The sequence below is a fragment of the Limanda limanda genome, chromosome 13, assembly GCF_963576545.1.
Source record: "Limanda limanda chromosome 13, fLimLim1.1, whole genome shotgun sequence".
Lineage (NCBI taxonomy): Eukaryota > Metazoa > Chordata > Actinopteri > Pleuronectiformes > Pleuronectidae > Limanda > Limanda limanda.
In genome coordinates, this window is record NC_083648.1 from 4,037,179 (window position 1) to 4,061,339 (window position 24,161).

At 43.7% G+C, this 24,161-nt stretch overlaps 2 protein-coding genes across 2 annotated transcripts; both read left to right on the plus strand.

Moving 5' to 3' along the window:
• Window positions 1-4,333: 4,333 nt before the first annotated feature.
• On the plus strand, window positions 4,334-10,468 carry LOC133017633 (uncharacterized). Its single transcript, XM_061083760.1, has 4 exons — window positions 4,334-4,404; window positions 6,006-6,778; window positions 6,900-7,069; window positions 8,362-10,468. The coding sequence occupies exons 2-4, from the start codon at window positions 6,044-6,046 to the stop codon at window positions 9,275-9,277; spliced, it is 1,821 nt and encodes a 606-aa protein (XP_060939743.1). The 5' UTR covers window positions 4,334-4,404; window positions 6,006-6,043; the 3' UTR covers window positions 9,278-10,468.
• Window positions 10,469-12,007: 1,539 nt separating this feature from the next.
• On the plus strand, window positions 12,008-22,437 carry LOC133017634 (uncharacterized). The gene is made up of 5 exons (XM_061083761.1): window positions 12,008-12,154; window positions 15,628-16,400; window positions 16,525-16,694; window positions 19,184-19,900; window positions 20,858-22,437. Exons 2-5 carry the CDS (start codon window positions 15,666-15,668, stop codon window positions 21,768-21,770), a joined length of 2,535 nt encoding a protein of 844 aa, XP_060939744.1. The 5' UTR covers window positions 12,008-12,154; window positions 15,628-15,665; the 3' UTR covers window positions 21,771-22,437.
• The last annotated feature ends 1,724 nt before the right edge of the window (window positions 22,438-24,161 follow it).

Below are 24,161 nucleotides of genomic sequence, written 5' to 3' on the forward strand. Positions count from 1 at the left end.
ACAAACATGAAAATGAAAACAGGAAGATCTATGCTACTTCAAAGGTCCCACCTTATGCCCATTTTACCACAGTTGATATGGTTCATTGGGGTCTTAATGAAATGTCTGAAACATATTTTGGTCAAAATACCACAAGGATCATTTAAAACAGCACCTTGTTACCCTGTCTAAAACAGCCCTCCTCAGATTGACCTGTTTTGAGTGCTGGAGACGAAGATACAATATTACAACCATATCGTTTTGAACCAGAGTCAGGTGGACCGAAGCCTGGCTGCTAGAGCCCCAGCGCAGGCCCGCAGTGGGAGCAGTGGGGGCTGGAGCAGTTCCCACTGCCCATAGCTCCGGTTAGCAGCCCGGTTAGCTCCGGGGGCTAGCGAGGCGCAGACGAACATGCGCACACACACACACACACACAGTTCGAGGAAGATAAAAAAGTGCACATGAGAGGACGGAAAGAGTGGAGTTGCCTGCCTGGATCAAGTAGCTTCTCCAACTTCTCCAGTTCAGCCAGCTCCGGTGAAATCAACATGAGATGTTGGTCTTGTGCTGAGCCAGGGCGGCAGCGAGCGGACCCTTGTTTCGCTGGATCCGTTTGATAACCTCCAAGGCAGAATTCCACTGGGTGGCAACATCTTGAACTAGCGACTCTTCCTGCTGTCCTTGTTTGCTGTGTTTTCATTCACTTATCTTTTGACGGGCTGTGTTTGAAGTGCGTCGAGGAATTCCTCCGCACAGTCTCTGCTGTATAACGCGACTCTGTTTTTTTTTACTTCCAACGCAAAATATCTAGTTTTCCATACATTGTTAATAAAATGAGCTGTGACACCCAGGTGATTGTCATTGCTGAGTGCTGACTTACGTGCAGTGGTCACCGGTGAGGGCGACGCTGGCAGCTTGCTCGAGGAGCTGAATTTTCTTCCGCACACCGGAAGTAAACAAAGTTGCTTTAACTGCGTTAAAATATTTTATCACATTAATCTCGGGCACAATAATCTCATAGATTAACGCGTTAATTTTGACAGCCCTAAAAATTATATAATCATACTATACTATGTATTATGCATGCTTATGTAACCACACTTATCTGTGCTTATGCATATCACGTGAGACACGTTGTCTGTTAGTGACTCACTAGCTGCCGGTCTCTGGGAATCCGGACATCGGAGCCACCAATCACTTTGTTGTCTCCTCCAGTCTTATCTTCTGGGGTGTACTTCGCATTTACACACACACACAATTTGCCTCATACGCGAACACATCAACTAATAAACGTGCACTTGAAAGACAATTAGGGTCTTTATTTCAGAAAATGATTTCCTCCACACACCTCCAGCAACCAACTCTGTGTCCCTGTGACCTTTGACCACTGAGACTCATCAGTTCATCCGAGTCTAAATGTACATTTGTACCAAATTTGAAAGGATATTTCTGAAAGAAATAATGGAAAAAAGTCCCCAAAAATTACCTGTATGTACACGTACACGGTAATCTGATTACTTTCTGGCACGCAGACCCTGATGTATGTGTTTCCAAGCTGAACTGGTCCAACCTCTGAAGGAACTGAACATGATCAGACACCTGCACGATGAAGAGGTGAGGAAGACGTGCTCGTCACATGTTCACGTGTCACACGGATTCAATCACCTCTGAAACTCAAAAGCAGAATGGAAACACTGTTCGTACCCTGAGCCATCAATAATCACTTATGTTGTTATTAGTGCTGTCAAACGATTAAAATATTTAATCGCGATTAATCGCATTTATGTCATAGTAAACTCGCGATTGATCGCAATTAATTGCAAATTTGTATCTATTCTTAATGTCCCTTCATTTATTTTTTTTCCATAATTTTTTTTCCGGTACAAAATAAAATTATAAAGTGCACATTTCAGGTAAACAAGGACTCAGCCTATAGTGCAGTTAAATCATGACTTAATTTTTATTTTTTTCAAGTTTGCTGTGAACATAGCAGTCAGGCCTCTTATTTCAGAAACAATGAACTGTAACAGTTAGGTTACCAATAAAAGGTAAGCCTACTACTTCTTTGCTTTCAGCCAGCTACTCAAACAGACAAGCAACAAAATAACAAACAAACAAAATACAAAGGCAAGTGTCGGCCTACTCTAAAAATAAATCAAACACAGAACTTTGTAGGGCTATTTGAGTCCTCCCCATTTTTGTGGAAAATGTATGAAATAATAAGTACCCTATTTTGAAATATATAAAAACATATAGCTGCAGCCTAATAGTGTAACGGACTGGGTTTATGTTTATGTTTGGTTTTGACGTATGTTCAGTAAAACACTGTTGAAGGAGCGTTCTGATATCCTGAGGGTCAGTGAAGGGGTCGGGGTGGGACATGTGACTGTTTCGACCAATAGGATGGGGTTGTTTGGGGATGTCAGGCCTTCATTGGCTGGTTTTGTTGGGGATCGGGCGTCAATAAGGAAGTGAAGGGTTGTTGATATGTGCGAGTGACGGAGTAAGAGCGAGAAGTGCACATGTTCGTGTAGAGGAAAATAAAAGTTACTAAACTACAAAGAAGTTCCGTGTCCTGAGTAAGCCTTAACGCTGTTAAAAACGCGTTTAACTGACAGCACTAATTGTTATTCAATTTAATAATGATCAATTATGAAATCTGTTCAACCCATGAAAGCTGATAATAAACATGAAACTAAAACCATGAACCTGTTTGATCAGTTTACAGCTGAAGAACATGTGTGTTAATTTCATTTGTGTCATTTTACTGGATGTGGACTAACAGTATGGAGTTTACACTGCAGCTCTGTGAACTTCCTGTTTCCACAGTCACAACGAAAGTTCTTGCAGAAAAACACACAGAAAAAAAAATAACAGAAACACCAAATATATTTATATATTTGGTGTTTCTTAAAACAGTTTCACTCCTTTTATCATTTTTTCTGTATTATTGACTTACAGAGCATTACATTATTATTATTATCAACACAGCCTTACGTCCTTCACATGTAAACAGCACATTGGCTCAGATCTAAACTCACATTGATGAACGAACTGATAAGGGACGAGAGTGATGAGAGTTTGGTCGTATCACACAGACCCAACCAGGCTGCAGCTGTTTCCTGCTCTGAGCTGCAGGCGAAGTCAGTCAGTAAAGAAACCAGACGATCACAGACACATAATGAAAACTGACCGAGAGGAGAAATTAAACATGGAACTGAGCCAGGTGTCGAACGAGCAACAGAAGCAAATATGTCGTGAGGTTTCGTGGAATTAGACGACGAGAGGAGACAGTGGAGCTGAATGAAGAATCAAACAGAATCCAGGGGAGAGTCAGTCCGACTCATTTGAGTTGAGCGGAGGTTTCTCTTCATCTGCTCCTGTGGTTCATCAGCTTCAATGATACAATACTGAGACACTTTGATATTTAATCTCCATATTCTGTACAACAGCAGTCAGAGTTGTACAGTATTCTCTCTCTGATGACCTTGTTTTCTCTAAACTCTAAGTCACAGGTCTTGAGTTCAGAGGGATCTTCATCTAAATAATGTCATGAATCCGGCTCCAGAGGAGCAGAACCACTAATGACCTTTATAATGAGAGGCCTGGAGTCAGCCTGCCTCTCCTCACCTCCTGCTGTGACCTCTGCCCCTTCACTGTTCGTCCTTTTGTCTTAAGCTCTCACTTTCCTTTTTCAACAGATTTATTTCTCTACGTCCTCCAGCTGGTCCGCAGCCTCCTCTCCATTTTTTCTTTTCACTCTCTTTATTTATTTTTGTATGCGTAAATCTGCTTTGGTGGGAAATTGAAAGATTGAGAACAAAATCGGCCTCGAAGGAGAATAAAGAAAGTCTCTTTCTCCTCCATTAAAGCTGCTAAGTGGCTGCTTTCATCCAAAGTTTCCCCGCATACTGGGAGTGTATACATATTGTAGAACATGTATTCCCAGCAGGATATAACTCAGGATATACTTTTTTTTAATTTAACAAAATTAACGAATTGTTAATACGCGGCGTCAAATTAACAATGTGTGGGCACGAATTAGTCCTAGTTATAATAATAATTAATATTTCGAACGAATCACAATATAATTATTAAACGAATTAAGGAGTGATCGAAACTCATGAGAAAGCATGAGTCATAACGGAGTGGATCCGGTCATTTTTCAAAATAAAACACCGTATAAATAAATAAAACAGAAATAATGTAAGTTGTTTATTCTTTCTGTGCGGCCACGTACCACATGACCCATGGCCCGGTAGTGGTCCTGAGGACATTGTGGGCGGAGCCTCTTTGGAGACGCCAGGCAGATTGCTCTGCTGCTTCACTTTCACTTTGTCAAGCTAAAGAAACACACGTGCGTCCTTCTCCAGCAGAATAACAGAGAAAAAACACCGTAAGAGACGAGACGCGCACGAGAAGCAGGTGAGTGCGCGTTTGTCCTTCTGTCGGGATCAGGGACAGTTTGTCCTCACACTTTCTACGGACTGAGTTAGAGTTAGTTAGTTTAGTTTAGTTTAGTTTAGTTTAGTTTAGTTTAGTTTAGTTGTGTTTAGTTTAGTGAGAGTTAGTTTAGTTTAGTTTCAGTCAAACACATTATTTGTGTGCTCACAACTGTAGAGAGACAAGAGTGTGTTGAGCTCAATCGATCTTTAAATTATAGTTTAAAGATAGTTTTTGATTGTTTGATATTTAGAGTTTATTTTTGAAAATGTTGAACATATTTCTCTGCCTCTGAAACTGCAGCTGAGTTTCCGAGAAGTCAGGTGACTGAGAGAAAGAGAGAGGGGCAGAGAGAGAGAGAGGAGGGGAGGGAGAGAATGAGAGAGAGAGAGAGGGGCAGAGGGAGGGACAGAGAGAGATAGAGAGAGGGAGAGAGAGAGAGAGGCATGGAGAGAGAGAGAGAGGAAAGGGCAGGGAGAGAGAGGAAGGGAGGGTTAGCAGGATAAGAGGCTAAAATAAAACATTGAGGACATGTGCAGTGTTACAGCAACCTGTAACACTGCTCTCATCTGTGAAAAGCACAGGGCGCCAGTGGCAGACATGCCAATTCTGGTGTTCTATAGCAAATGCCAATCGAGCTCCACGGTGCTGGGCAGTGAGCACCGGGCACACTACAGGACGTGGCGCCCTGAGGCCACTCTCATGAAGTCTGTTTCTGACTGTTTGGGCAGAGACATTCACACCAGTGGCCTGCTGGAGGTCATTCTGTAGGGCTCGGGCAGTGCTCAACCTGTTCCTCCTTGCACAAAGCAGCAGATATCGGTCCTGCTGATGGGTTGAGGACCTTCTACGGCCCTGTCCAACTCTCCTAGAGTAACTGCCTGTCTCCTGGAATCTCCTACATGTTCTGGAGATTATGCTGGGAGACACATCAAAGCTCCTTGCAACGGCACGCATGGTTGTGCCATCCTGGAGGAGTTGGACAATCTGTGCAACTTCTGTAGGGTTAAGAAATCGCCTCATGCTCCCAGTAGAGATAATGACTCTAGCTAAAGCCAACACTAATGGAAAACCAGTCGAAGTGATCAAGAGGGAGAAACTTGAAACGGCCTCCACATGCAAAACCACTCCTATTTTGGGGGTCGTCTCATTGTTGCCCCTCTAGTGCACCTGTTGTTAATTCCATCAACACCAATGCAGCTAAAACTGATTAACAACGCCCTCTGCTACTTAACTGACCAGATAATTATCAAAAAAGTGCAATTGAATTCATGCCATACCCTGATAAAAAAGTGTTCCTTTAATTTTTTTGAGCAGTGTATATAATATGGAGGATACGTATAAATAAATGCATGAATAAATACAGAAATGCACAAATCAGTCGGCATTGAAAGGCAGAAGTAGTAGAACTGGATCATCACACTGCTGTGACCAATCCTGCGTGAAACTGAGGTTAGGACCGCCTTTCTCATTAGCATACGGACATGGACAGACAGAAGTAATCAACTTCAATATCAACTTGTTTCGTCTCTTTAACGTCAAACATCCTCTCTCTGACCCGACCTCTGACCTTTGTCTTCCAGCCTCACGTTCATCTTACTGACAAACTCCAGGAAACATCATGACCACCGCTGACAGGCTGCTGGAGCAGATGTTCTCCTGGATCGACCAGAGGAGTCTCTGTGCGGACCAACTGGTCAAACTGGCCCGGGAGCTCGAGTCCCTCAGGAAGAAATGCAAAGCTGGTGAAGTTGTGGGCAGCTCGGTGGCTGTGGTGGGGGCTGCGTGTGTGATCGGCGCCGGCGTCACCCTCCTCACCGGCGGAGCAGCTGCTCCATTTTTAGGTTTGTTGGGAACAACATATTTAGGAGCTGGTGCCGTCGTCTCTGTGGCCACGAAACTCATCGAGCACTTCCTGTCCAGCAGCACCATGAAGGATGCACAGGAAATCGAAGAGAAAAGCAACCAATTAGCAGAAGACATTCAGCGACTGTTCAAGAAACTAAAGTCAGAGAAGAAGAAGGCGAACAAATTCGCCGACCCAGACGATTTGGACAAACACATCCTGACGGACATCCTGAGAGCTGTGGCAAAACGAAGTGGAGTGAAGATGAACATCAACTTCAGAATGATCGCCGACGATCCGAATTGGTCTGTTGGTGGAGGACAACATGTCACAAGGTTCAGTCCCGGCCTCAACCTTCCGATTCTGGAGAGCGTCACTGGAGTTTTAGGGTTTTTCACGCTCTCGTCTATCGGGAACCAATCTAAGTTTCTATTTGATAAAGGAAGTCAGCAGCTGATCAAGAAAATATCTGTGACTGGAATGAAAACAGTGCTCAAAGGAGGCGGCATGGTGAGATCCACTTCCTGTACACACACACTTTTCATATTCGATTCTTAATTGAATGTTGTTATGAAGGATAATTTGATCATCTGATAATAATCCTTTATGATCTGTTTCCGTCAATCATCAGCTGGTGGGAGGAGCTATTGGAATGGCGTTTGCGCTTAATGAGGCGATCGACAGCTGGACAGATCTGATCAAGAACAACAACGTGACTGAAGCCAGCCAATCCCTGCGAGACACAGCCGAAGCAATCCGAAAGATCTCACAGGCCCTGAAGGATCAGTTTAAAGATATGAAGTAAGTGATTCTCAGTTTCTGCTGCTGCAGGTTTGTCTCCTCTGGTAAAGAGCTGCAGCGGGAGACCGAAGGTCAACACATCCAAACCACTTCTACAACGTGACCTTCACTTCTCAGCAGTTTGAGCAGTATTTTTCACGTTGTGCTGTTACATCAGGTTTTGTCGCAATTTAATGAAAAAAGCATCAGATGTTTAGGGCAGAACCTTCATTCAAAGCAGTTTGACGTTTCTAATATTTACATCTGCAAACTAGGAACCACAGAGCATCACCTTAATGCAGCCTGTTAGCAGCTGTTCCTGACATGTTCCTGACATGTTCCTGACATGTTCCTGACATGTTCCTGACATGTTCCTGACATATTCCTGACATGTTCTGCAGGTTCTGTATGTCGGAACAATTGTCTGAGTCAGTGTCTCTGGACATTTTCTGGAACTTTTCCTGCAGCTTCTTCGTAAAATGTCCGTCCAGAAGATTCCAGAACCTCTACCAACATCCCCTGGTGTTAAAACTGGACTCCACAGCAACCAGGGAGACAAATCAAAGTGGACCTGCGACACCACCTGGTAGCTAAACCCGACACCTGGGAGCAACAAGCTTGTGACCAGTCAGGTGACTCAAGTCCCTGCAGAGCAACGTCCTGGACACATCCAGCTCGTACGAGTTCCAACACTATCAACACAACTAGTCCGAACTGCATCGTTGTCAACTAGTCATGTATAAGTGGGTTCAGCCTGGTGCAGTAATAAAGCACTGGTACCTACAGCAGATATGCAGCAGGGGGCACTGTTGTTTGACACAGAGCCAGAAGGAAACATGGTCAAACAACCAGATTCAGATGCTCTAATAAAACTAAGCCAGAGTAAATAGAAACGTCAAACGTAATGTAACACAACAGTAACGCAACAGTATGTATAAACATCTATAGCTACATACGCTTATGGCCAACGCTAGCAGCGACAGAGTTGACGAGGAAGGCAGACGACGATCAGAGACTTCTTTAAACATCTTATCTCTCTCACACAAATTGACACGGGTTGGAAAAAACATGTCCCCTAAGATTAATTAACTAGTTGACTACTTTGTAGGAATAGTCAACACATACTTAAATGCAGTGATCAGGAATGCCCTCGCTCTTACTACCCACTGATGATGGACAACCACCATCTCAATTCACCGTGCTTAAACAATCGTTTAGGCACTAGAACAGCAAACACACATTTCAACTTCCCATTTCAGTGTAAAATGTGTTTGAAGTCGTGCTAACTGGACCTTCTGCTGTTTTATTCACAGGCAGATGCTCGAGAAGATGGAAGAAGAACAGTGCGAGCAGGCGAAGGTTAAACGCATTATTGAAAACCCATACAGAAGCGCTGTAGACGAGAGAGAATTATTAAGGTATGCCATGAATAGATCCCCGAACAAAGAGGTGCAAGAATGGCTGAGGGAGAATCCAGGGACGGAGACTTTCATCAAACTTGTGGATTTGTTTCGATTAATGAAAAATCAAATCCTCGAGAAGTCAAAGAAGGACGAGTCTAATTACGAAGATACTGAAGTGGACATCATCTTTCTGGCTCACGGATCGATCACACAACCCATGATTCCAGCTTCCTGTCTCCGGCCCTGTTCCAACATCCAAGACGTGCTCCTGTATTCCCCCTGGAACTGTCTCCTCAATGCTGATGCAGCCTACGGCATCGCTACAGGACTCATGCAGCCTGGGCACAGAAACTTTATCTGTGTTTCAGGAAGAGGCTGTAAATGTTATGAAAGACACTGGCCCGTGAAACTGCCACCTGGCTGGAACTCAATGGAGAAAGCAGGACAGATTCCCAACATCATGGTCAGTACTATCACGGATCCAGCAGATCGTGCATGGACGACTTTTGTCGATCTAACAGAAACATATGGTTCACCAAAGAAAGGCCGCATCGTTGTCCCGTTCATCCTTGGTGGTTGGGCAGTAACCGTCCCGTTCTTCATCGTCACCTGGGTCATGTCTCTGGTGCTGTTTATCTTCCAGATCAAAGCCACCGTCCATCTCGCCGCCTGTCTTGGTCATGGATCTACCTGCTGGAAGCTGCCCAGACACCTCCTGGAGAATCAGTACTCCTACACTGTCGACAACACCGTGATGACAGTGCAGCCCATTCCGCCCATCACCCACCCCTACCTGTACAGGAACCTACAGGCCATATTTGATTAGACGGACAAAACTTCCACATGTTCTGGAGATGACAAGTTCTGTTCCAGAGAAAGTTTTGTCCATGCCTCAAGCTGAACTGAGAGATGATTTCCAGTACCCGGAATCGTGTTCACGATCTACGATCACTTTGAGAACTTCACAGTCGATTATTTTCCCCCCTCGACACAGATGAGTTATGAACGTTAGAAATCATATTTACTGTGATCTAACCCTGAAGTAGGGCGGCTGTGGCTGAGGGGTCGAGTGGTCGTCCTCCAACCAGATGGTCGGCTGATTGGATCAAATGTAATATGATGATGATGAGTTGGGGTGTCTGACATGGTCGCACCTGTATTGGAAAATTGTATAATCATACTATACTATGTATTATGCATGCTTATGTAACCACACTTATCTGTGCTTATGCATATCACGTGTGACAGTTGTCTGTTGGTGACTCACTAGCTGCTGGTCTCTGGGAATCCGGACATCGGAGCCACTAATCACTTTGCTGTCTCCTCCAGTCTTATCTTCGGGGGTGTACTTCGCATTTTCACACACACACAATTTGCCTCATACGCAAACACATCACCTAATAAACGTACACTTGAAAGACAATCAGGGTTTTTATGTCAGAAAATGATTTCCTCCACACACCTGAGCAACAGGTCCCTGGTTCAATTCCCGACTGGACGGACCAGCGTTTCATTTCTCTGACCTCAGTCAAGTAAACACAACAGCCAATGCTAGGATCACCTCCAGCAACCAACTCTGTGTCCCTGTGACCTTTGACCACTGAGACTCATCAGTTCATCCGAGTCTAAATGTACATTTGTACCAAATTTGAAAGGATTTTCTGATCTCCTGCCCAAAAGAAATAATGGAAAGTATGTACACGTACACGGTAATCTGATTACTTTCTGGCACGCAGACCCTGATGTATTTGTTTCCAAGCTGAACTGGTCCAACCTCTGAAGGAGCTGAACATGATCAGACACCTGCACGATGAAGAGGTGAGGAAGACGTGTTTGTCACATGTTCACGTGTCACACGGACTCAAACACCTCTGAAACTCAAAAGCAGAATGGGAACACTGTCCGTACCCTGAACTATCAATAATCACTTATATTGTTATACAATTTAATAATGATCAATTATGAAATCTGTTCAACCCATGAAAGCTGATAATAAACATGAAACTAAAACCATGAACCTGTTTGATCAGTTTACAGCTGAAGAACATGTGTGTAAATTTCATTTGTGTCATTTTACTGGATGTGGACTAACAGGATGGAGTTTACACTGCAGCTCTGTGAACTTCCTGTTTCCACAGTCACAATGAAAGTTCTTGCAGAAAAACACACAGAAAAAAAAATAACAGAAACACCAAATATATTTATATATTTGGTGTTTCTTAAAACAGTTTCACTCCTTTTATCATTTTTTCTGTATTATTGACTTACAGAGCATTACATTATTATTATTATCAACACAGCCTTACGTCCTTCACATGTAAACAGCACATTGGCTCAGATCTAAACTCACGTTGATGGACGAACTGATCAGGGACGAGAGTGATGAGAGTTTGGTCGTATCACACAGGCCCAACCAGGCTGCAGCTGTTTCCTGCTCTGAGCTGCAGGCGAAGTCAGTCAGTAAAGAAACCAGACGATCACAGACACATAATGAAAACTGACCGAGAGGAGAAATTAAACATGGAACTGAGCCAGGTGTCGAACGAGCAACAGAAGCAAATATGTCGTGAGGTTTCGTGGAATTAGACGACGAGAGGAGACAGTGGAGCTGAATGAAGAATCAAACAGAATCCAGGGGAGAGTCATTTGAGTTGAGCGGAGGTTTCTCTTCATCTGCTCCTGTGGTTCATCAGCTTCAATGATACAATACTGAGACACTTTGATATTTAATCTCCATATTAAGTACAACAGCAGTCAGAGTTGAACAGTATTCTCCCTCTGATGACCTTGTTTTCTCTAAACTCTAAGTCACAGGTCTTGAGTTCAGAGGGATCTTCATCTAAATAATGTCATGAATCCGGTCCCAGAGGAGCAGAACCACTAATGACCTTTATAATGAGAGGCCTGGAGTCAGCCTGCCTCTCCTCACCTCCTGCTGTGACCTCTGCCCCTTCACTGTTCGTCCTTTTGTCTTAAGCTCTCACTTTCCTTTTTCAACAGATTTATTTCTCTACGTCCTCCAGCTGGTCCGCAGCCTCCTCTCCATTTTTTCTTTTCACTCTCTTTATTTATTTTTGTATGCGTAAATCTGCTTTGGTGGGAAATTGAAAGATTGAGAACAAAATCGGCCTCGAAGGAGAATAAAGAAAGTCTCTTTCTCCTCCATTAAAGCTGCTAAGTGGCTGCTTTCATCCAAAGTTTCTCCGCATACTGGGAGTGTATACATATTGTAGAACATGTATTCCCAGCAGGATATAACTCAGGATATACTTTTTTTTAATTTAACAAAATTAACAATGTGTGGGCACGAATTAGTCCTAGTTATAATAATAATTAATATTTCGAACGAATCACAATATAATTATTAAACGAATTAAGGAGTGATCGAAACTCATGAGAAAGCATGAGTCATAACGGAGTGGATCCGGTCATTTTTCAAAATAAAACACCGTTCAGAATCAAATAATAAATAAAACAGAAATAATGTAAGTTGTTTATTCTTTCTGTGCGGCCACGTACCACATGACCCATGGCCCGGTAGTGGTCCTGAGGACATTGTGGGCGGAGCCTCTTTGGAGACGCCAGGCAGATTGCTCTGCTGCTTTACTTTCACTTTGTCGAGCTATAAAAACACACACGCGTCCTTCTCCTGCAGAATAACAGAGAGAAACACCGTAAGAGACGAGACGCGCACGAGAAGCAGGTGAGTGCGGGTTTGTCCTTCTGTCGGGATCAGGGACAGTTTGTCCTCACACGTTCTACGGACTGAGTTAGAGTTAGAGTCTAACACATTATTTGTGTGCTCACAACTATAGAGAGACAAGAGTGTGTTGAGCTCAATCGATCTTTAAATTAAAGTTTAAAGATAGTTTTTGATTGTTTGATATTTAGAGTTTATTATTGATTATGTTGAACATATTTCTCTGCCTCTGAAACTGCAGCTGAGTTTCCGAGAAGTCACGTGACTGAGAGAAAGAGAGAGGGGCAGAGAGAGAGAGAGAGAGGAAGGGGAGGGAGAGAAAGAGAGAGAGAGGTGCAGAGAGAGATAGGGAGAGAGGGAGAGGGAGGGAGAGAGAGAGGAGGGGAGGGAGAGAATGAGAGAAGGAGGGGCAGAGAGAGATAGAGAGAGGGAGAGAGAGAGAGGAATGGAGAGAGAGAGAGAGGAAAGGGCAGAGAGAGAGGGAGAGAGAGAGAGGAATGGAGAGAGAGAGAGCTAGAGGAAGGGAGGGAGAGAGAGAGAGAGGGAGGGAGAGAGAGAGAGAGGAATGGAGAGAGAGATAAAGGAAAGGGCAGAGAGGGAGAGAGAGAGAGTGAGAGAGCAGCAGAAGACTCGGGTGAAGGGAGATAAAGACATAGAAGAACCAGAGGGAGGGGGTAGGCAGACAGAGTTTATAAACAAACTTGACATTTCATCTCAAACGTCTTTATAATATATATAATATGGAGGATATGTATAAATAAATGCATGAATAAATACAGAAATGCACAAATCAGTCGGCATTGAAAGGCAGAAGTAGTAGAACTGGATCATCACACTGCTGTGACCAGGGGTCACCAACCTTTTTTAGACTGAGAGCTACTTCGAAGGTACTGAGTAGTACGAAGGGCTACTTGTCTGATACAAACGTCCTGAATAACAGAGATGCACAGATCACCTTTTAATATTAATAATAATATATGTGAAGTGACTGTCTGATCAAGTTAATGTTAATTATTCCTCAAAATAATTATTAACAATGATTTCCACAACAATGATTGTAGGAAACAGATATATTAATACATGCAACATTTGTTTCTGTTAAACTGTTTCAACTTTGCTTAAATTCAATTTAATTGAAGTACTTTTGGTGACATTTATCACTACATGCCTCCATCAGTCTGTTCTTTTTCAAAAGTAGATAAAAATAACCAAATAACCACTTATAAGCACTTTGTTACAACGATGATAAAGCTCAACCAAAAATAACACATGCATATGACTGGGGTGTAATGTTTCTAAGTGTCTTCTTCATTTGTTGGGTCTCATACTGTCAGCTGCCAGAGTTTTCAGACCTAAAATCCACACAAGTCTCTCCTCATGTCCTCCTTCATTCACCGTGAGCCCAAGAGCAAGACAGGCTTCATCTTACTTTATTTTCAACTTGGTGACATTTATCACTACATCGCTCCATCAGTCTGTACTTTTTAAAAAATAGAGAAAAAATTAATTCAATTAAAATCACTTTGTCACAAAGATGATAAAGCTCAACCAAAAAGAACACATGCATGTGACTGGGGTGTAATGTTTCTCAGTGTCTTCTTAATTTGTTTGGTCTCATAGAGTTTTCAGACATAAAATACACACTGGTCTCTCCTCATGTCCTACCACATTGACTGTGAACCCAAGAGCAAGACAGGTTTCATCGTACTTTCTTTTCAACTTGGTTTTTGAAAACTGTCTCTTGTTTGTCCCTGACCGGCTGCCTCACGTGAACGAGCTCTGATCTCCTGTGTGTGTCTCTGAGCGAGTGAGTAGGGGCGGGGCGGAGCCCCGGGGCCTGAGTGTGTGCGCGACGTGCACGCAGTGTTGCCAACTTGGCGACTTGGTCGCTAAATCTGGCGACTTTCCAAAGCCTACTAGCGACAAATCTCGCGACTTTTTCTGGTGTTATTGGAGACTTTCTGGTGTTTTGGAGACTGACGTGAAAGCACGTATCATTCTGCAGTTACTGTCCTCAACGAGCAGCGGGGGCTGCCATGAGCCCCTCCGCCGTCCCAGAGCACTCACAGGCGGTCAGTCTCCCAGTGGCTGCAGGCAGAGCAGAGAGGAGAGCCACGCTCCGCGTCCTCCAGACTAAAAATGAATTGCAAAGCTGCCGCTGATCTGCCCTCTTAATCGATGCAGAGTCAACATCGTGATGCATCTAAGCATCGAGATAATTCCTCACCTCTAGTGTGGAACGTGGTGAAACTGAACCCTTTCAAACTTAAGAAGAAAAAAAAAAAAACTTGCTATGCCAGAGTCTCTCTTTTGGATAATTTTTCCGGTCCCAAGCCCGGATAAAGGAGGAGGGTTGGACGTAGAGCTAGCAATTCCACCCCACTTGACAGCCTTTTGATTAAATTTGATATTCTAACATTTAACAATATAGGACAAAATAGATTTTGTATGTGGGTCTAGACACAGAATTAAAGTCATGAAGTTATTTTGAGATGTGATGGCCTATTTCAATGGCAAGATAACAAATAAAAAACCAGAATCAACAGAAGTATACGGAAGTGTATTGCATTCACTTGAAGGAAAAAAGTTCTGTTTTTTATTTTTTTTTTATTTTATTGAGAACCTATAATAATCTCAAATAAACAGAATTTAGTTTTTCAAGTGAATGCAATACGCTTCCATAGAAGAAAGCTCATTTGTAGTTCTAAACATATTTAGGGTATTTTTTTCTCACTTTTTGTATGTCCTACAGCGACCATTACAATTATGCAAATTAGGCGATGACGTCATTTAGCAACTTCTAGCGACTTTTAGATCAGCCAATAGCTACTTCCTTACTGAGGAGTTGGCAACACTGCGTGCACGACACTGCACTGGGAGCCGCTGACGAGGGGCTGGAGCTGCGGGCTGCTGACCACTGGCTACGGCGAAAGAGCGATTTGTTTACTGCTCCGCCGTTAAAGAGATGCAGACGTCAAAACATTAGTTGGGCTATAATATTAGTTCCGCCTCACATTTCCTCCTCCCGGTCGCGCGCACCACCTGTTATGCCTCTGCGCTCCACACAGTTTGAGAATCACTGCTCTGAGCAAATGATTGGGGGCGGAGCCCCAGGGCCTGTGTGTGTGTGCTGTCTGGACATAGAGTGAGATGGCGGTTTGACTATTTTTTAAATTTAAAATTTAATTTTTTTTTAAATTTTTTAAAATTTTTTTAAATTTTTTTAAATTTTTTTATAAAAAATTTAAAAAATGTTTTATTTAGAGCATGCCTTGGGGGCGACCAGTTGCCGGCGGGCACCGTGTTGGTGACCCCTGGCTGTGACCAATCCTGCATGACACTGAGGTTAGGACCGGCTTTCTCATTAGCATACGGACATGGACAGACAGAAGTAATCAACTTCGATATCAACTTGTTTTGTCTCTTTAACGTCAAACATCCTCTCTCTGACCCGACCTCTGACCTTTGTCTTCCAGCCTCACGTTCATCTTACTGACAAACTCCAGGAAACATCATGACCACCGCTGACAGGCTGCTGGAGCAGATGTTCTCCTGGATCGACCAGAGGAGTCTCTGTGCGGACCAACTGGTCAAACTGGCCCGGGAGCTCGAGTCCCTCAGGAAGAATTGCAAAGGTGGTGAAGTTATGGGCAGCTCGGTGGCTGTGCTGGGGGCTGCGTGTGTGATCGGCGCCGGCGTCACCCTCCTCACCGGCGGAGCAGCTGCTCCATTTTTAGGTTTGTTGGGAACAACATATTTAGGAGCTGGTGCCGTCGTCTCTGTGGCCACGAAACTCATCGAGCACTTCCTGTCCAGCAGCACCATGAAGGATGCACAGGAAATCGAAGAGAAAAGCAACCAATTAGCAAAAGACATTCAGCGACTGTTCGAGAAACTAAAGTCGGAGAAGAAGAAGGCGAACAGATTCGCCAACCCGGACGATTTGGACAAACACATCCTGATGGACATCCTGAGAGCTGTGGCAAAACGAAGTGGAGTGAAGATGAACATCAACTTCAGAATGATCGCCGACGATCCGAATTGGTCTGTTGGTGGAGGACAACATGTCACAAGGTTCAGTCCCGGCCTCAACCTTCCGATTCTGGAGAGCGTCACTGGAGTTTTAGGGTTTTTCACGCTCTCGTCTATCGGGAACCAATCTAAGTTTCTATTTGATAAAGGAAGTCAGCAGCTGATCAAGAAAATATCTGTGACTGGACTGAAAACAGTGCTCAAAGGAGGCGGCATGGTGAGATCCACTTCCTGTACACACACACTTTTCATATTCGATTCTTAATTGAATGTTGTTATGAAGGATAATTTGATCATCTCATAATTAATCCTTTATGATCTGTTTTTCCGTCAATCATCAGCTGGTGGGAGGAGCTATTGGAATGGCGTTTGCTCTTAATGAGGCGATCGACAGCTGGACAGATCTGATCAAGAACGACAACGTGACTGAAGCCAGCCAATCCCTGCGAGACACAGCCGAAGCCATCCGAAAGATCTCACAGGCCCTGAAGGATCAGTTTAAAGATATGAAGTAAGTGATTGTCAGTTTCTGCTGCTGCAGGTTTGTCTCCTCAGGTAAAGAGCTGCAGCGGGAGACCGAAGGTCAACACATCCAAACCACTTCTACAACGTGACCTTCACTTCTCAGCAGTTTGAGCAGTATTTTCCACGCATGTCAACACAACATTTAAGAACTTTTGGGAGGACATGTCAAGACATGAACCACATGACAGCTAAAATAAAAAGTTAAAATACCGCTGTCCCACTGTATATTTAAACTTTTGGTTAAACTTTGGTCCACCTTTAGACCACTAGTCTACAAACATCTTGCTGAGATGTGGCCACCGGTTTCTTCATCTGCTGTAATCTCAACTGGTGGAAAGTTCGATGCTTCCGCTTGTTGGTCGTCCGCAATATCATCCTTCTCTAGCTCTCATGAAATTGACTCCATCATCCACTCTATGCAGCATCTACCACCAGTGTTGTGCAAGTTCACACCTCTCATAGTTCAAAGTTCAGTTCATACAAGTAAACATGAGTAGTTGACGTTCATAATTCACCAATTAAATTCTGAACTAGTTCATAGTTCAGTTCATACAAGTAAACATGAATAGTTGACGTTCATTGTTCACCATTTAAATTCTGAACTAGTTCATAGTTCAGTTCATACAAGTAAACATGAATAGTTGACGTTCATTGTTCACCATTTAAATTCTGAACTAGTTCATAGTTCAGTTCATTTCATAGTTTTAAGGTGGAAAGAGAGAATGAAAGACATAACTTGTTTTTTAAACTAAACTTTATCCATCACTACCCCTTGCCTTAAACTGTACTTCATATGTATCAATTACTAAAATAAATGTTTTTTTTATTTTGTTTTATTACTGCTAATTTTCCCTGTTTATTTATTCATACCCTGCAAACAAAAGGCACAACAAATCAAAGTTTAGATACATTTATTTTGAAATGGTTTCTTTTATTTTGAAAAGGCACTTCCTGAATAATATGGAAAAGATCGCTGCTGGCAGGAGTGCCTCTTGCACAACACTGTCTACCACTGCAAAGAGAATTGCCTTGCGCCTTGAACTATGTTTTTTTTTTACTCAGTAACGAATGTAATTTCCAATTTAGCGAAGTACAATACTTCAGTCAAAATCTACTTAAAGATTCGTAGAAGTTAAATTACCCATTTCAAAAACTACTCAAAAAATTACAAAGTACACAATAAAACTACTCAATTACAGTAACGTGAGTAAATGTAATTCGTTACTCTACACCTCTGGTTAGCAGCTGTTCCTGACATGTTCCAGACATGTTCCAGACATGTTCCAGACATGTTCTGCAGGTTCTGTATGTCTGTACAATTCTCTGAGTCAGTGTCTCTGGGCATTTTCTGGAAGTTTTCCTGCAGCTTCTTCGTAAAACGTCCGTCCAGAAGATTCCAGAACCTCTACCAACTTCCCCTGGTGTTAAAGCTGGGCTCCACAGCAACCAGGGAATGTTGAGCCCGGTCCCATCCGGACCAGACAGCGTGTTCGTTGATTGGAGGTTCAGATGGGAAAGGTTAATAATTTAGACAAGTTCCATGTTCAAAAGTTTCACAGTAATCAGTTTATTGTATAAGAACAATACTTACAGAGAGTCTCTGGCGTTCTGCCGGACACGTCACCAGGTTCACTGGATCATGTCGAGAAGAAGCCCCCCCTCATCCTAAGTCCACAGTATTTGTAAAGACTCATGTTGCAACACAGAGGCGGTTCTTTCCTTGAGGGAACTCAGCAATTGGCCAGATGTATACTGTCTCCTCAAAGTGCAGTTTTTTGCAAGCATATCACTTGTGAGAGAAAGTCCAATCCACCAGGTGTCCCACTACTGTGCCCTTATCAAACGGAGTCTTCCACAGCGGAGAGACACAGCAGATTAGACTTAGAGGAGGTTTTCATATCCTTTTCTCACAATATTTCATGAAGTACTTCATTGTATTAATTCCGGCACTTCCTCTCTCATGTGCATGGTTACCAGTTGGTTGCTATGTCTGACTCCTGTTTCGTTGCACTTTCTGTGGTTGTGCTCTGTGTCTGACCCTGCGTCTGAGTCAAAAAGATATACATCATTCCAATTAAAAGAAACAGTTGTAGTATTATTGATTCTATAGACTATACAGCTAATATTTATTCACAGGATAAAGGTAAAATATAGTCATAAGATAAAGAACAAAACATAGATATCTCAACAGGAGACAAATCTTGTAGCAGCCAATTAACCAACTAATGATGAATTCTTTCATCATCGCACCTTCACATCCTTCATAATTGATCTATTTTCAATTACACCATTAAATACTTATAATAATTCACTGACTTTTTTGCTGTATATAACAATATATTCATTTGTCATTCATTATGTAAAATTTGGTCTCACAGCTCAGTTATTTCATTGGACTCAAGGTGCTGAAATGTGCTTCTGTGTAAAATGAGTTTGAAGTCGTGCTAACTGGACCTTCTTCTGTTTTATTCACAGGCGGATGCTCGAGAAGATTCCAGAACCTCTACCAATTTACCCTGGTGTTAAAGCTGGGCTCCACAGCAACCAGGGAGTGTTGAGCCCGGTCCGAACCGGACTACACAGCCCGTTCCCATCCAGACCAAACAGCCTGTTCCCATCCGGACCAGACAGCCCGGTCCCATTAGGAATGCACAGCCTGTTCCCATCCGGACCAGACAGCCCGGTCCCATTAGGAATGCACAGCCTGTTCCCATCCGGACCAGACAGCCCGGTCCCATTAGGAATGCACAGCCTGTTCCCATCCGGACCAGACAGCCCGGTCCCATTAGGAATGCACAGCCTGTTCCCATCCGGACCAGACAGCCCGGTCCCATTAGGAATGCACAGCCTGTTCCCATCCGGACCAGACAGCCCGGTCCCATTAGGAATGCACAGCCTGTTCCCATCCGGACCAGACAGCCCGGTCCCATTAGGAATGCACAGCCTGTTCCCATCCGGACCAGACAGCCCGGTCCCATTAGGAATGCACAGCCTGTTCCCATCCGGACCAGACATCCCGGTCCCATTAGGAATGCACAGCCTGTTCCCATCCGGACCAGACAGCCCGGTCCCATTAGGACTACACAGCCTGTTCCCATCCGGACCAGACAGCCCGTTCCCATCCGGACCAGACAGCCCGTTCCCATCCGGACGAGACAGCGTGTTCTTAGATTCGAGGTTCAAATGGGAAAGGTTAATAATTTAGACAAGTTCCATGTTCAAAAGTTTCAAAGTAATCAGTTTATTGTATAAGAACAATACTTACAGAGAGTCTCTGGGGTTCTGCCGGACACGTCACCGGGTTTACTGGATCATGTCGAGAAGAAGCCCCCCCTCATCCTAAGTCCACAGTATTTGTAAAGACACAGCGTGCAACACAGAGGCGGTTCTTTCCTTGAGGGAACTCAGCAATTGGCCAGATGTGTACTGTCTCCTCAAAGTGCAGTTTTTTGCAAGCATATCACTTGTGTGAGAAAGTCCAATCCACCAGGTGTCCCACTACTGTGCCCTTATCAAACGGAGTCTTCCACAGCGGAGAGACACAGCAGATTAGACTTAGAGGAGGTTTTCATATCCTTTTCTCACAATATTTCATGAAGTACTTCATTGTATTAATTCTGGCACGTCCTCTCTCATGTGCATGGTTACCAGTTGGTTGCTATGTCTGACTCCTGTTTCGTTGCACTTTCTGTGGTTGTGCTCTGTGTCTGACCCTGCGTCTGAGTCAAAAAGATATACATCATTCCAATTAAAAGAAACAGTTGTAGTATTATTGATTCTATAGACTATACAGCTAATATTTATTCACAGGATAAAGGTAAAATATAGTCATAAGATAAAGAACAAAACATAGATATCTCAACAGGAGACAAATCTTGTAGCAGCCAATAAACCAACTAAAGATGAATTATTTCATCATCGTACCTTCACATCCTTCATAATTGATCTATTTTCAATTACACCATTAAATACTTATAATAATTCACTGACTTTTTTGCTGTATATAACAATATATTCATTTGTCATTCGTTATGTAAAATTTGGCCTGACAGCTGAGTTATTTCATTGGACTCAAGGTGCTGAAATGTGCTTCTGTGTAAAATGAGTTTGAAGTCGTGCTAACTGGACCTTCTTCTGTTTTATTCACAGGCAGATGCTCGAGAAGATGGAAGAGGAACAGTGTGAGCAGGCGAAAGTTAAACACATTATTGAAAACCCATACAGAAGCTCTGCAGACAAGAAATACTTATATAGGTATGCCACGACAGGAAAGCCGAACGAACAGGTGCAACAATGGCTGAAGGAGAATCCAGGGACGGAGACTTTCATCAAACTTGTGGAGTTGTTTCAATTAATGAAAAATGAAATCCTCGATAAGTCAAAGAAGGACAAGTCTAATTACGAAGATACTGAAGTGGACATCATCTTTCTGGCTCACGGATCGATCACACAACCCATGATTCCAGCTTCCCGTCTCCTGTATCCCAACATCCAAGACGTGCTCCTGTATTCCCCCTGGAACTGTCTCCTCAATGCTGATGCAGCCTACGGCATCGCTACAGGACTCTTGCAGCCTGGGCAAAGAAGCTTTATCTGTCAATCAGGAAGTGGCTGTAAATGTTATGAAAGACACTGGCCCGTGAAACTGCCACCTGGCTGGAACTCAATGAAGAAAGCAGGACAGATTCCTAACATCATGGTCAGTACTATCACGAATAAAGAAGAAGATCTTGCATGGACGACTTTTTTCAATCTAACAGAAACATATGGTTCACCACAGAGAGGCCGCATCCTCGTCCCATTCTACCTTGGTGGTTGGGCAGTAACCGTCCCGTTCTTCATCGTCACCTTGGTCATGAATCTGGTGCTGTCTCTCTTCCAGATCAAAGCCACCATCCATCTCGCCGCCTGTCTGGGTGATGGATCTAGCTGGTTTTCCAGAGAGTTCCTGGAGAATCAGTACTCCTACACTGTCGACAACACCGTGATGATGACAGTGCAGCCCATTCGGTCCATCACCCACCCCGACCTGTACAGGAACCTACGGGCCATGTTCAATTAGACGGACAAAACTTCAACATTTTCTGGAGATGACAAGTTCTGTTCCAGTGAAAGTTTTGTCCATGCCTCAAGCTGAACTGATTTCCCAGCTCGATGCATCTCCGAGTGTTTAAACACGTCGGTATCAACAAACAAACAATCCCATTTTAATCTGAGAGATGATTTCCAGTACCCTGAATCGTGTTCAAGATCTACGATCACTTTGAGAACGTTGATTTTTTTCCCCCCTCGACACAGATGAGTTATGAACATTAGAAATCATATTTACTGTGATCTAACCCTGAAGTAGGGCGGCTGTGGCTGAGGGGTCGAGTGGTCGTCCTCCAACCAGATGGTCGGCTGATTGGATCAAATGTAATATGATGATGTGGAGGAGTCGGGGTGTCTGACATGGTCGCACCTGTATTGAAAAATTATATAATCATACTATACTATGTATTATGCATGCTTATGTAACCACACTTATCTGTGCTTATGCATATCACGTCTGACAAGTTGTCTGTTGGTGACTCACTAGCTGCCGGTCTCTGGGAATCCGGACATCGGAGCCACTAATCACTTTGCTGTCTCCTCCAGTCTTATCTTCGGGGGTGTACTTCGCATTTACACACACACAATTTGCCTCATACACAAACACATCACCTAATAAACGTGCACTTGAAAGACAATTCGGGTTTTGTTTCAGAAAATGATTTCCTCCACACACCTGAGCAACAGGTCCCTGGTTCAATTCCCGACTGGACGGACCAGCGTTTCATTTCTCTGACCTCAGTCAAGTAAACACAACAGCCAATGCTAGGATCACCTCCAGCAACCAACTCTTTCTCCCTGTGACCTTTGACCACTGAGACTCATCAGTTCATCCGAGTCTAAATGTACATTTGTACCAAATTTGAAAGGATTTTCTGATCTCCTGCCAAAAAGAAATAATGGAAAAAATCCCCCAAAATTACCTGTATGTACACGTACACGGTAATCTGATTACTTTTCTGGCACGCAGACCCTGATGTATTTGTTTCCAAGCTGAACTGGTCCAACCTCTGAAGGAACTGAACATGATCAGACCCCTGCAGGAGGAAGAGGTGAGGAAGACGTGCTCGTCACATGTTCACGTGTCACACGGATTCAATCACCTCTGAAACTCAAAAGCAGAATGGAAACACTGTTCGTACCCTGAACCATCAATAATCACTTATGTTGTTATTAGTGCTGTCAAACGATTAAAATATTTAATCGTGATTAATCGCGGATCTCTGGTTCATCTACGTGTATCTGTGTGTGTGTGTCTGTCTGTGTATGTGTCTATCAATGCGTTTGTGTGTGTGTGTGTGTGTGTGTCTGTGTGTGAGAGAGAGAGAGAGAAAAGGGGGAGTGGCGATGACACAGTCACGTGGTGACGGGGTCTGGTCACATCCAAGATAGAGGACGATAATGATTCACCGAAAAACTCTCAAAATGGTGGTGACTACAAATCAAAATGGCGGAGCCGCTTTGGAAGTTAGAGCCAGAATGGGAGGAGAGAGAGAGAGGAGGCGTGGCAATAATAGACTCTCAAAATGGTGGTTTAACTTGCGTTATTCAAAATGGAGTCTATGTTAATGACAACATGTGGCCGGAGCTCACAATGGCGGTCGCCACATGAATTACACAAAGAGATTCTCAGACAAAGGGAATTCTTTATCTCTGCTCTGGTCTTCCACCTCTTTGAATATAGATTTAACTATGTGACATGAACTGTATGAATACAGATCGGAAAGTGTGCAGGTAGGCTTAGGAGAGAGAGAAGAGAGAAAGCATGCAAGGAGAGAACGAAGCTCTTAAAAAAAAACACCGTCAGAAACAAGTTTTACAATTACTTTACCACTCAGCACCCAAGCGGCGTTGTGTGCTGAAGTTTGACCAGTAAACCGGTAAAACACTGTAACACACAGAACCCGGAAATGAACCGCAAGTAGCCGGCTCCTCGCGGCTAAGACAATGAGACACGGAGGTCCCACAAGCAAATACACTCAAGTATTAAACAATACACTACGTATCTGCCCAGACAATATAAGCTCTTACTGTACAACCCTCGCGGTGTGCCTGCGCGTCGGCGCGAATGTGCCGAGGGCCAGTGAAATCACGTGGTCACTCGAGTGGAGCTGCGGAGCTCGGCCGCTGGACCGGAAAAGGGAGCAAATTGTCTCGTGCTCCGTGACAGGATGAAGCTTCGTCTTCTTCTGTAGCAGCGGAGATCGTGCTGCTTTACAGGAACGGAGTGGATTTTCTCATACTCCTCAGCGGGATGAACGTCGCACTTCTGCAGGGGACGGCCGTGGAAGCCGTCTGTAGATCGTGTGGAAGGATAGTAGTCCCTGGGGAAAATGTAACAGTCTGAGCTCATCCAGCGAGC

Excerpts from the sequence above, each read along its gene's own strand:
- LOC133017633 (XM_061083760.1), top strand. The coding sequence starts at position 6,044 with ATGACCACCGCTGACAGGCTGCTGGAGCAGATGTTCTCCTGGATCGAC. Across the intron at positions 6,779-6,899 it reads TGCTCAAAGGAGGCGGCATG|CTGGTGGGAGGAGCTATTGG; the intron begins GTGAGATCCACT and ends GTCAATCATCAG. Across the intron at positions 7,070-8,361 it reads GATCAGTTTAAAGATATGAA|GCAGATGCTCGAGAAGATGG; the intron begins GTAAGTGATTCT and ends TTTTATTCACAG.
- LOC133017634 (XM_061083761.1), top strand. The coding sequence starts at position 15,666 with ATGACCACCGCTGACAGGCTGCTGGAGCAGATGTTCTCCTGGATCGAC. Across the intron at positions 16,401-16,524 it reads TGCTCAAAGGAGGCGGCATG|CTGGTGGGAGGAGCTATTGG; the intron begins GTGAGATCCACT and ends GTCAATCATCAG. Across the intron at positions 19,901-20,857 it reads TCGAGGTTCAAATGGGAAAG|GCAGATGCTCGAGAAGATGG; the intron begins GTTAATAATTTA and ends TTTTATTCACAG.